At 53.0% G+C, this 13,055-nt stretch overlaps 1 protein-coding gene and 1 pseudogene across 1 annotated transcript in view; both read right to left on the minus strand.

Moving 5' to 3' along the window:
• The window catches only part of MTARC2 (mitochondrial amidoxime reducing component 2), a 36,904-nt gene extending 24,813 nt beyond the window's left edge, over window positions 1-12,091 (minus strand). The window contains exons 1-6 of the mRNA XM_028531282.2: window positions 11,688-12,091; window positions 7,953-8,126; window positions 6,167-6,329; window positions 5,023-5,163; window positions 649-710; window positions 489-560 (exon numbers count right to left, since the gene is read on the minus strand). Of these exons, the coding sequence (XP_028387083.1) occupies window positions 489-560; window positions 649-710; window positions 5,023-5,163; window positions 6,167-6,329; window positions 7,953-8,126; window positions 11,688-11,959 (884 nt within the window). The 5' untranslated portion in view covers window positions 11,960-12,091. The remainder of the gene's footprint in view (window positions 1-488; window positions 561-648; window positions 711-5,022; window positions 5,164-6,166; window positions 6,330-7,952; window positions 8,127-11,687) is intronic.
• Window positions 3,127-3,285, minus strand: LOC114512491 (annotated as a pseudogene).
• Window positions 12,092-13,055: the final 964 nt, after the last annotated feature.

A 13,055-nucleotide genomic window follows, 5' to 3' on the forward strand; every position in this document is an offset into this window, starting at 1 on the left:
ATGAGCCCTGGCTGGCGTAGCTCAGTGGATTGAGCACGGGCTGGGAACCAAAGTGTCACAGGTTTGATTCCCAGTCAGGGCACATGCCTGGGTTGCAGGCCATGACCCCCAGCAACCTCACATTGATGTTTCTCTCTCTCTCTCTCTCTCTCTCTCTCTTTCTCCCTCCCTTCCCTCTCTAAAAATAAATAAATAAATAAAATCTTTAAAAAAAGAAAAAAAAAGAAACCACTATTTAAAAAAAAAGAAATTGACGTGAGAGATATGAAAAGTTCAGACCCTACTATTCTACAATTAAAAGCCCATCCAAGGCATTAGGCGATGTGCAGAAGAAAAAGGGGGCAGCATCAGTCACTCACATTAACCGACAGACACAAAGCAACCAGGAGGCAGAGAGACAGGTGTCCAGGCAGAGCGCCTCCACCCACAGGTAGTCCTAGGTGGGGTGGTGGGGGGGACATTAAAAATACGCTGGACACACATGCTACCTCTTCAGGGTCTCCAGTGGCTCCTTCCTGTCTATCACTCCGGTGTCTGGGTCCACCGTGGTCATAATGCACCTGTCACGCAGTAACCGGGGGTTAGGTGACGATCAAGAACCCATGCGCACGCCACACCCCAGAGGCCGAGTCTCGCAAGAGCCCTTACCTGGGGCAAGCCAAAACCTTTTTCATTTCCGTGTTGCCGATTAGGATGTCCTCCCAGGTATCCTAGGGGAAAAGGAAACATTATCTGTTGAATTAAGGCCTCATTTGTCTCGAAAGCAGTTTCTTCTTCGGCGGGTGCTAGCTATGAAGCCGGCAGAAGAAAGCAGGGCGAGGAGACTCCAAGGCCAGGTCTCCCCGAAGGACTCCCAGGTGGGCAGCAGGCTGGCGAGAGCAGGCTCCCCCTCTGACTCTCGGTCTCGGAAACCTGACCGTCAGCAGAGGGACAGACCTTCTCTGGGGGACCGTCGCCATGAGAATCACAAATGAACTCGAAGGCAGATGGAAGGCTATATAACAAGAAATGTGTAGCTTGCCAGACAGGCCCCCTCTCTCCTCACAGCTCACAGCTACCGAGGAAGCCAGGTTAAAACCGGACGTTTTGGGGTGAGTAGGAAGGACATTACCCAAGGGGCGTCAGTCGTAAGAGTCCACATTCAACACTCCTGTCTCCGCACGGAGGCAGCCGGAGCACGCCATGGTGACCGGCCCTGCCCTTCCTGCCCGTCCCCTATTGACCTCCACTGTCCAGGGTGAGAGGGGGCCCAGTGCGATTTTCCACGAGGCCTCGCAATGCCAGAAGGAGGCAGAGCTGTGTGGGCAGCTTCGCCCCATGAACTTCCGAAGGGCAGCCGGAGCATAGGTCTTCCCGTGGCCGCACCGTCGCTGTGCGACACGGGGCAAGTTGCTCGACTTCTCTGAGTCTCAGTTTCCACATCTGGAAGATACTACTCACCTCAGTGAATACCAAGTCATTCTTTTCTCCTGAAGACCAAAGTAGAAAATTACGTTTTATAACTGCCAAAACTTGGAAGCAACCAAGAGGTCCTTCAGGAGGTGAACATGACAGTGGGGAGTGTGGGAAATCTCTTGACCTTCTTCTCGATTATATTGTAAACCTGAAATTGCTCTAAAAATGTGCTTTTAAAACATTACATTTTATATGGTTTCTAACGCTCTTTCACACACACACCTCCAAGGTACAACTTAAACAAAAGTTTTGCAAAACAGTTCTTACCCTTTCTACATATAGTTCACTCTGATATCTTTTCTGGTATCTTTTATTCTATTGTATTCCATTTTTTTAAAAAATGCTGGTCAGCCTCCACCAAAGTGATAGAATAAGCCCACAATGAGCTGTGACCTGCAGTTTGGGCAGTGAGGATGATTAAATGAGATGATGCACGCAATGGGTCCGGCAAAGGAGGGCCTGCTACATTCTGAGCATTTGAGAACTGTGAGCCATACCAGCTATTGTTACATTTGCTATTGTTTTTTATATATATTGTTATTTTTATTGTTGCTACTTTGGAAATCCCTGAAGCCAAGCAAAGATCGTCGTCCTCTCGCCAGGGCCCGAGACTTCTCTGAACCCCCAAATAGAACCCCGACTCGTCCTGACTCTGATTATAGGGAACAGAAATGTCTGGTTATGATGATTTGCAAAAGCTCTGTTTTTCTGCAGCTGCAAAGGATCGTCCTGGGAGGCTGGGGTTCAAAGCACAGCTGCCTGGACTTCAAAGTCCACTGTGTCTCTGGAAGCTTCTTGGAGAAGCCCCGCCTGAGGCACAAATTCCACAGCAACGGTTGTCTGAGAGGTTCTCCATCACTGTTCTTGCATCGTGTGGAGTGAGGAGTGACACGAACAGAGCATTCCAGAGAAACAACAAGTGCTGCCCCCCGGGACAGCAAGCAAGGCTCGGGGAACACTCAGTCACGCAGCGGTCAACGACAGAGCTCAGAAGCACTGGTTCATGCCATTATGTTTGAATTTCGCTGCCCCTCAGTCCCAGAACACACACGCCGCAATGGCCCAAGGGAAGCCACCTTTTAAAATCTGCTTCATAATCCGAGTTACACAGAAAAAGTATGAAGTACTTTGGGTCGGAAAGAGTCAATGTTGCACACTGCATTCTCCTATTACTCTATATTTTTGCAATAAATAATGGCCTGAGCTTTTTGCTTAGGGTTGCTATTTTTTTATGATTAGTTGGTCTATTAAATATTTATGTGCATTATCATTTTGCATTAATATTTAACCAAGTCCCACTAATTGGAAGGCAATGGTGCCTGGTAGATAGGTTAATGCATTGGGCCACTAACTATTGGGTTTCCTAATTCATGGGAGAATAACAGCAACATTGGCATCACTGTATGGTAAGGACTTTTTTTTAAATGTGCATAATCAGAGGACTCTTCTAGAAAACTCTGAGTACTCTAGAAAAATATGAGCATGACTATTTCTGTGTGCCCACTGCAATGCAGAAATAAAAGAAAGGGACTCGGTCAGTGAACACTATTTTCATTTAAACAAATGAAAAAAAGGACTCCACCCACTCAAAGGGCCTAAGGGAACCCAATTAGGCTGCATTAGCCTTAGGTTCAGCCTGATAAGTTGCCAGAAAGCCAAAATTCTATAGGCAGGAATGAGACCAGCTTTTCTCCTTCCCCTGGCACAAGATCTTAACTGAAAATGAATAGCAAACTAATTTCTCTCTCAGTGGCATCAAACCAAGAAAAATCGTATTTCCTAAAAGGAAAGTTTCTACACTTGATCTTAGCCAAGAGACCAAGAAGCTATTAAAAAAAAAAGTTCTCAGAAAATATTGACCCAATTACTGGATTCCCATCAACGAATTTTTTTGCTTTGCGGACTGATTTGAATCTGGGGTTGAGTAACGTGCATCGTCTACCCAAAGTGCTCATTTCATTCCGCGTTCAACAAGCGTCTCATGGCCCCAGACTTCGGTGCGGCAAGGAGACAACTCGGGAAAGTAGGGAGGGGAGAGGCGGGTGGCTGTGCTGAAAAGCTCGTGAGCCTTGAACCTTGGGGCCGCCACTAGCACTGGATCCTTGCAAGGACCTGCGCCTAATTTTATTATTATTATTATTATTTTCAAAGCGGCCCCCAAATTTAATAAACTTCACATCCGGCCAAACCCGGATGTGTTCCTGGGGACAAACAGCAAGTCCCTTCAGCCAAGGGCATTTCTCTCCCGGGGGAGATTCTGCATGCAGGGCAGGATCTGTGTCTCAAATCTCTGCGTCCAGGCCCATAACAGATGGTCGATTAAAACACATTTTTAACATATGTAAAGAGGAATTAAAGAAACTAGGTAACGAATGACAGGAAAACACCAGCAAGGCGACAATATCTGTCTATGTGGCTATTTTTTTGAACTATCAAATTATATGAGGTATCTGCAGGTGCATGGATTTCTGTGAGGCTCTCTGCAAAAGTGGACCCTACAGGATAATGCAGAGCAGCAAATAGGGGCACGTTTTACTCACACAAAAGGAAGTGTAGGCACCCAAGGGTGCAGAGAGTTGAGAAGGTGTTCGAGAGCCTCACCCCTCAGGGTACCATTTGGGATCTCTAAATCGGAACCTGGACCTTAGCACCCACAGGCTGGATGGAGTAGCCAGGCTCGAGTCCTGGGCCAGAGCCACCACTTACAGGCATAACACGATGCATAATACCCCTAGCTTCAGCTTTCTTACAAAAAAAAAAACAAGGAGAAAATAACAGAGACTTCACAGGGGGTCGTAAGAATTGATGAGTGAACTTGTAGGAAGTAATTTATTCGCTCGGGGCCTGGCACCCATGAACACCCAGTAAATGGTATTTGTTGTTGTTGTTGCCGCTGGTGCTCATGAAGTTTCGCCAGCACCCAATGTTTATGATCACCGACATTATCTCAACACCCAGCTGTCTGTACTCCATGCACCCAGGGCAGGTGACAGCTGGGTTTTCATGTGGCTGTCCCTTCAGGGCTACAAGGGGCTGTGTCTGGAGAGGCAGGGAGTTTCTGCAGTCAGCCACATGGGGGAGAGAGCCCAAGTCCCCTGGGAGGCCACTCAGGCCACAGCAGGGACCATCCCCAGACAAGTCCCATGAATCTTCTTGGCTCCCACTTTGGGATCTGGGGAGAAATTCCCAGAGCCTCCAATCTCTGAAAGCACCCCTGGGTGGTACAGGAAAGGAAGAGACGGCTGTTCTCTTCATTCCCCTTCAGTTGTCTCTGAGCTACGATTATATATCGTAACCTAGTCCCAGACTTGCTGCCATTTGGATTTCCCATTGCTTGCTTTGGGGCCTGAGCTGTACAGGGTGAGCAGCGCCCCCTGAGGCCGGCGAGGAGATGGCAGCAGCCGTGCGTGAACCACTGGACAAGGGGAAGGAGACTTGGGGAAGGAGTTTCCCAGCACTGCCCACCCTGGAGGGTCTGAGTTGGCGCTGGCTCAAGGTGATGGCAATCCCGTTAGTGTCTTGAACAGCGCATCTGAGCACAATGCACAAACACAGTGAGCCCCTTACCTCCTCAAAAGCAGCACAGCCTGTCACCACGATATTTGGCCTGAATTGGTCCATCCTCGCTTTCTTCTCCAGCCTGGTGTTCAGATCTGCCAGGGAGGCTTCCGAGAGGATGTGGATCGGGCTGCAGTCCGGGTAGGCCACCTGCGCCAAGAACACGGCCCCGTCAGGCCTCGCTGCCCTGTGAAATCGCTCCGGCCAACCGCAAAGCTCAGCGAAGTCTAGAAGCAAAGCTGCCAGAGTGCGGAAGGGGACCATGGCGTCTGGGGAAGGAGAGGCGATGCTTGGGGCGTGGAAACGGCCAGCTTACGGCGGGGCCCCGCCCACACATGGAAGACAGCAACCAGGCCTGGGGCTGACCTCACCCTCCGCACCCCACTTTCTCTCCTGTTCCTCACTCCAGCACCCAACAGGCGATGCCCTTCCTAGTCATCACCATCGGTCAGGGAAAGGGGCCGCGGCCAATCGGCTCTGCTCTTGCAACGGTTTCTTTCAGCGCCACACCACTGTTACTGCAACACGCATTTGGTCAGCACCTGGATGTACCTATCAGGCCTCGCTGGAGGTGGGGAAATCGCAGGGAACAAAGCAGACTCAACGCCCTGCATTCAAGGAGCTTGACAGCAGGGGGTCTGGGGGGAGACCCTGAGGAGCTTGCGTTTTCCACCTGATCTCACTGCAGGGTCAAAGGCTGAGGAGGCTGTTCTCTTCTGGAGAAGGCGCCTTGTCCCAGCCCCTGAAATAAGCAGCCTGCGCCGACCGTGCGGGCAGTGCTGGAGACAGTCTGCTTCTGCAGAACACCTGGATTTAGTCCCAAACAAACCTCTCACTTCCACCCCTCCCCCACCCATTTTCTCCCGAGTACCCATCTCACTGTGGGTGGGGAGGGTGTCGCCCCAGCTTCTCCCAGCACAGATATCTCCCGTATTCCATCCTCATGCATCCTGGACAGCCCTGGGGACTCGGGCGCCCACCTCCCTCTCCATCCCCAACACCCACCCAGGTGGCGCCCTCAGCACTGCTCACCTGGCCACGCCTGCATTTCCTAACTGGGGACCCCGGGGGGGCTCCCTGTGGGCCACGAGGGAGGTGGAAAGGGAAGCGGGACTGGCTGGTGGGGGTGAAGGGCAGCTCTCTGGCCGCTCACCTGGTAACTCTGCGCCACAGACGGTAAGATGTTCTTTGCTGCTCTTCCCTTCATGCTCTTTTCAAACTGAACCAGCCTGAACGATTCCGTTTTCAAGAAGTTGGTGAACCACTGAGCTACCTCGTCACCACAATCCCGGCCCTTGATGTCCAGACCGAAAACCCTGGAGCAGGGACAGGAAAGACCAAGGTTACTTCTTGCACTGGCAGATTCAGGGGCAGGAGGCTGGGCTGGGGCTTGAGACTCTCTGTTCCAAACAAGCATCAGGACACCTAAGCGGCTGGTCTGTGGACCACACTCGGAGTAGCAAGGATTTAGGACACTTTCAGAAAGGGGAGAGGGGCACATCTAAGGGGTGGGAGAGGCACCCTGAGCTGGGTCTGCAGAGCAGGTTCGACCTGGAATGTTCCTGTTCTCTAGTCTGTGGCCTTTAGCACATCATTCCACTCCTCTGACCGCCTGTCTCCAGCGCTAAGTAGGAGATAATAATAGAGCACCAACCCCAGACGGGGAGCAGGTTTCACTAGACAGCACAACGCTCTTCAAGGTCATGTTGCTTGAGTAACTATAAAAGAACTTTTTTAAGCTTTGTACCACTCGCAGAATTTTAAGTTGACATGGGAACTTTTGTAAGTTTAGTGTGAGATGAAAAATATCATTTCCATTGAAATGGAAATACTAACATTCAAAATGAAATCATATTACATTAATATTTAAATACAGAAAACATGTTGAAATAAAATAAAATCATGCTTTTAAAAGTAGGCATTGGAATGTGAATGCCATAATATTTTGATAGCCAACCTTCTCCCTTTTTTAAAAAAAATACACGACTAAGCTCTTCTTTTATGGTCCACATTTCAAAAGATTGTTTTTCTCCAGTTCTGTTGAGATATAATTGACATAGAGCACTACAGAAGTTTGGGGGGTGCAGCATCATGCCCCAACTTACACATGTTAACCACAGTCAGGTCAGTTAACATGCACCATCTTGTAACAGTACAGAAAGGAAAAAGTAGGAAGTGTTTTTCCCTTGGTGATGAGAACGCTCAGGACCAACTCCAAAACACACCCTGCGGGAGCGTTAACCAGAGACACCTCATTGCACGGTCTACCCTCCACCCTGTTTTTACTTCCTCGTGTAACTGGAGGTTTGTACCTCATGACCATCCCCCTCCGATCCCCTTCCTGGGAACCACCGATCTGATCTCTTTTCCTATGAGTTGGATATTTGGGGTTTTTTTGTTGTTGTTGTTGTTGTTTGGTTTGGTTTGTTTGATTCCACATATAAGTGAGATCCCACAGGATTGGTCTTTCTCTGTCTGACCTATTTCACTTAGCATAATGTCTTCCTCCAAGTCCACCCACGTGGTGGCAAATGTCAGGGTCTCCTCTGGTCTCTGAGGCCCGGCGACCACTGCAGTGATTCACATGGGCCCATCCGAAGCCTTTGTTCTGCCTCGAAGTCCTGCCTTTGGAGACCAGGACAAGGCTCTTGCTCACGTTTTTCCTATTCCCTGTGCCACGTCCAGACCAGCCCTGGTGCTTCCTGGCGGGGCCCTGTGTGGCAAAGATCCCCCCGGTTTCTAGGGATCTGTGACTATAAAAGAACTTCTTTCTTTATGACCGTCATTGCCTTGTCTGCGTGTCTTACCACATCTGATTAAAACAACTCCCGGGTACTCTTATAGCAAAATGCTCTCACTATGTACAAACTGCAGAGTGCAGGGAGAAGCCCGAGGGAAACCAGGCCCCGCGCAGGCCCCCCAGGCCCCAGGTGGAGCACCTGCAGTCGTGGATCCTGTTGGAGGAAGGCAGCTTGCTCCGCAGCACCAGCTGCTCCATGCCTGGGGCCTCGAAGGTCAGCCGGTCGTCCTTGTAGGTGATGGAGACCAGCACGAGGCGGGGCTCCTGCCGGGCCGTGACCATGTGCCCGTCTTCCTTAATCACCAGCCAAAACCTGCCAAGAAATGAGCCCGGAGTCACAGACCTGACGGCACGTTATTTCTGACAGCCAGTCCCTCCTTGAGCTGAGCCTTCTCATCTCCCATCCACCCTCCAACTGCAGCCCTGCACTCTGGCTCGCAGACCCCAGCTTCGCTCCAGCCCATTGTGTGATCACGTGGGAGGCATCCCTGGGAGTTACCAACCGTGGTGGCCAGAGGCTCCGTGCTGGCCACTGCGGCTTGCAAGCAGTCTAACCCTGGGATGAAGATACAAAGTTGCCATCCCTAACATACTCCAACCAGCCTCACTGCCTCCTCAACAGGCTAATGAATGCTATTCTTCACCTCTCGCAGACAAGGGACGCCCAGTGAATGAGTAATTAGTCCTGTTCTGCCCGATCTGAACGAACAGGTTTGGAGTATGAATTTTTTTAGATCACGTTACCCCGAGTCTGCCACACAAAAATCCAGCGCCTTCATTTCACACCTAAAACGTGAGGGTCTCCTGTGGAGATCAGGGTAGAGCCTGGAGCTCAACTTTTCCAAAGCAGCCGCAGTGCCCTGTGCGGCCAACGGCAGCGGGGAACCCTCTTGCCTAAATGTACAAACTGGCCCAGGGAGCAGGAAGAACAGAGTCTGAAAAGGGGGGAAGCAGGGACCCCACTACAGAGAGGAGGAGGGTGCAGGTGGGGAGAAGCCAAGAGAAAAGGGCACTCCGGATTGTGAACTGCAGGAATTCATTTCTCTGAGCCATAAGAATAATGGCCGGTGCGGGAGAGTGAGGGGCTGACGTCAGCAAGGGTTTGGACGGATGGGTAAGTGATCGGGTCCCGGGGGGGGGGCTGAGGAGATGGGGAATGACACGGTGAAGGAGGGCAGCCATGTCTCGTGCCAGAGGGGTCTCGCCGGGCTCTGCTGGGGGCCTTTGCACCCGATCAAAGCTCGAGGCATTCAAGCCGAGCGTTCACAAATCGGTTCAGAGTTTTGAAGAAAATGTCCCTGGAAATGTGAGACACAGAGCTCTGGGAGAGGAGGACCCCAGATCTTAGACCCCAGTTCCAGAGACTGTGGTTCAAAATGGAATCACACAAAGACACCGTCTGCTGCATTCTAGCCTCTTCGCAGTTTTGGGTTCGAAGTCTCAGGCTGAGACAGCGATGGGGTCCTGGAGCAGAGTTTTGTCCAGGCTGCTTTCCAGTTCCAATTACCGTCTCGTAAAGAAAAGCTCGATTAGATAGGGTCCTAGAGACCACCGAGTTCAACCTCTGTGTTTTGCAAATGAAAAAAAATATGAGGCTCAGAGAGGCCAGTGACTCTGCCCTAGGTCCCCCGATGCTGGTCGGCACTCCTTGCACTTCCAGGTCACACACTGGTTTCACAGAAAGAGCATGAAGGCTGCGCCCATGGAGATCTGGGTTCAAATCCATACAGCACCAAATGGTTTTGTGATCTTGAGTGAGATGCGGCAGGTCCTCCAAGAACACTGTTTTGTTCAGTGGTGTTTCATTGTAATGTTGATGACGTGCTGTCGTGTTAGATAGGACAACGGTCCCACGCAAGGTCTGAGAAGTCTAGTCCATCATATTTGCATAAACTCTAAACGTGTTCTTCAGTCCCAGATAAACCCTTTGCTTAGAGCATCGGAGTCACCTGGGAGATGCCAACCTCACTCTTGGATGGGAGTCTCAGGAAACCACAGCTTTAAAAAACTCTCCAGGATTAGCCGTCTGGGATGCAGGGCTAATCCTGGACAATCTCCTGTGAGTTACATCATTGTCGTATACAACACTTCCTAAAACAAGGTGAAGTTCTTCCAGGCCGTGGGAGCCCACTATTTAAGAAGACAGCAGTACTCAGTGAAGAGTGAGTCCATGCGTCCTGGGGTGAACTCAGGGCAGCCAGACCGCCTCTGCTAGAAGGTTCCTTGAACAACCAACTGGCACACCTCCCTCCCCCTTAGACCTCCCACACACAGGACCCCAGCTAAGCCATCCCAGCCAGCTGTGGAGGCATCTTCATCCCAAGGAAATAAAGGAGGTTCCATCTGTCGACTGATGGTCGCTGATTCAGCGCCAACAGGAATCCCTGATTTAGGGTGTGGAGAAGAAGGCAAGTCGATTAGGTGCAGAACAGCTCAGTTTTGAGAACAGGACCACTGGGAGGCAGCCCTTGGCAGCCTGCTTTGTGCCGCGCTGGTCCGCCCCCTCCTGGGCGTGCCTGCTCTGGTCCATGCTGGTCCGCTCTGCTCTATGAACCACCTTCGGTCTCGCGGCTCAGCCAGGGGGGCGAAGTCTTCAGTCTCACGTGGAAAGGGAAGGTGCACTCCGGGAGCCAGAGGGAAGCTGGCTCCCGCGGACAGAAGTCCCTGGCCCTGGGCCCTGATCGATCTGTCCGCATGCAAATAAGGGCTCCACATTTCAGTCTGATTGGTCCAACAGGCATTGTCCTGATTGGCCAGAACACAGCCACCCGGGTTGATTGGAGCTGGGCAGCTCCGATTAGATGGGAAAGCCTCATTCCTATTGGCTGCCATCGAGTTCCAGGAACTCACTCCTTTATAAGGGCCGGCTCAGGGGGCAGAAACGCGGCAGGCAGGTAGTTCGGCGCAGGCCTCTCCCTGGAGTGCAGCTGGCAGTGGAGGCCCCTGTGTAGAAACGGCTGCCCGGCTCTGCGTTTGTTGCTGTTGTTGACTTTGAGCTCGGTCACCTACCAGGGACCCTTTTCAGCAGGTGTGGTCTTTTCAGGATTCACAAATTCTTCCTTGATCGCTCCTGCTAGGCACTGGCACCCTTCGCAGTCAAGAGAGCCTTCCCGGCACCCAGCTGCATCCTTCTGTGAATGGCACGCGTCTGTGCCTCACCCTGGGGGTGACTTACAGGACAAGACACCTTGTCTTTTCTGAGTAAGGCAGACACTTGAAGTAAAGCTCTTCGCTGAAGTCCGCTCTGCCCACCGGGGAGACCAGAGACACACTGTTCCCTCAGGGAAAACTACCACCCTGCAGCCACCCCTCCCCCCACAGCCCCTGTCCCCCACGCAAGCCTTCACTCCGCTCGGTGCCCATGAAAGGGGTGTAGGTGTCCCCGCCTCCTGGGTCTCCAAGGCACCTGTGGGGACTGCCCACGGTGAGGAACGAGCCCCAGCAAGGCCGAAGGCCGTGTGTCCTTGAGCGAAAATCAGTTTCGCCGTCGCTCACGTCTGCCCACTAGTGCCGATGGCATTCACGTGGCTACTGTTGTGCCATAAACTAAGAAAGTTTAGCACTAAGTGGAGCCTTAGCTATAACCAAGTCAGACCCAGTGCTTTTACACGGAGGAAACTTTGTCCCTGCCTACCTTTCCAAATCTGAATGAGACGTGAACTTGAACTTCCCCGCTCAGGGATGAAAGGCAGGGGTACCCACAAGCAGCTCCGGAAACCCAGGTGGTGAACCCCTATTCTCCTTCTGGAGGTGGGGGGGGGGGACAAGACCCACCTCTCCCGCCCCCCGACCCCCACCCCAACGCATCCCCAGCAGGACCGTCGCCGAGCACCCCCACCCCATCCCCCAACTCCGGGGCTCCGGCCAGCCGTACCTGTCCCGCAGGTCGCCGCTGCGCAGCCCCAGGGCGGTGCACTCGGCCTCGCTCACCGCCACCCCCTTGCAGGACTTGACCGGGTAGATCCACAGCTGCGCCACGGTGCCCACCTGCTGCAGCCGCCGCGGCCGCCTGGACCGCGTGCGGCGCCAGACCACCGTCCCCAGCACCACTGCGGTCAGTCCCAGCGCGGCTGCCCCGAGCCAGACGGGTCTCAGCTGCGCCGGGTGCCGCCACACGGGGAGGGTTGAGGAACCGGCGGCGCCCATGGCTGGAGCGGTTGCGGACAGGGGCTTCAGTAGGAATGGGAGCAGAGGCCCTGCAGGCCGGGCGATGGGGAGGGGCCAGAGCTGGCCCAACCCCTGGCGGGGACAACCCCTGACCCGGACACCCAGGCCACGCGTGCGCGCCAAGGAGGCCCAACTAGTTACGAGCAGGGAGGGAGCGAGCAGCGTGCGTCCAAGGCGGTGGCAGGACCCTGCAGACACTGGGGAAATCGAGGCAGAGTATGGCTGGGCACCATGCGCCCCTGGGAGGCAATTGTGATACTCAAAGCAAGTGGGCCACCCCCTCCCCCGCCACTTAATCTGGGCTGGTGACTTTCGCTGAACTTCCCCTTTCACCCCGTCCCCTGCGGCACGACAGTCACCGGACTAGCCAAGCCCTCACCGCCCCCCCCCCCCCCCCCCCCCGCAACTAGTACCCCCAAATACAGCCGACCTGGCTGCTTAACTGAGCAACACCGAAAGCGATGGCAGTTTTCCGAATGGGAGATTTTAAAACGTCCAGGAACTACTTTTCCTGGCGGATCGCCCCGGGAAAGACAGCACTTCGTCCCCTAACCCTCCCCAGCGAAACGGCTGGCTCCGTGCCCAAACCCCAGCCCGCCTTCTTGCAGCCCCAGGCCAGTCCCCAGGACGACCCTGTACACAGCACAAGGGTCCCCAGGTCTGGGCAGTGCTAAATGGTGTTTCTTGCATGTAGTGTCGTGTTTCGCAGAGGCAGCAGTCAAGAGCAGGAGCTGACAGGAAGTCAAGGGTGCAAGCCAGCCAGCTGCAAAGAAGAAATCGAGAAGCGCTGGACCAAACAGGGCGAATAAGCGTGGGCTAAGCTTCCCTCCCTGGGGGCGGAGTTTCTGATGGGACTCCCCCGTCTCTTTCACTTGCTGCAGGTAAACAAGACTACCTTGTCAGGGCCTCGGTCTCATTCTTTTTTTTTTCCCCTTGTGAATTTGTTTTCACTGGGATACAAGGGGTGGGTCACTGGAGGGTACTGTCCATTCTAATCTCCCTGGGAGAGCTTTTGGAGCTTTTTTCTTTTTCTTGCAGCTGCTGCTCTTGCTACCAGCAGCTTCTTCAGGTCCAC

The sequence above is a fragment of the Phyllostomus discolor genome, chromosome 15, assembly GCF_004126475.2.
Source record: "Phyllostomus discolor isolate MPI-MPIP mPhyDis1 chromosome 15, mPhyDis1.pri.v3, whole genome shotgun sequence".
In the NCBI taxonomy this organism is placed as follows: domain Eukaryota; kingdom Metazoa; phylum Chordata; class Mammalia; order Chiroptera; family Phyllostomidae; genus Phyllostomus; species Phyllostomus discolor.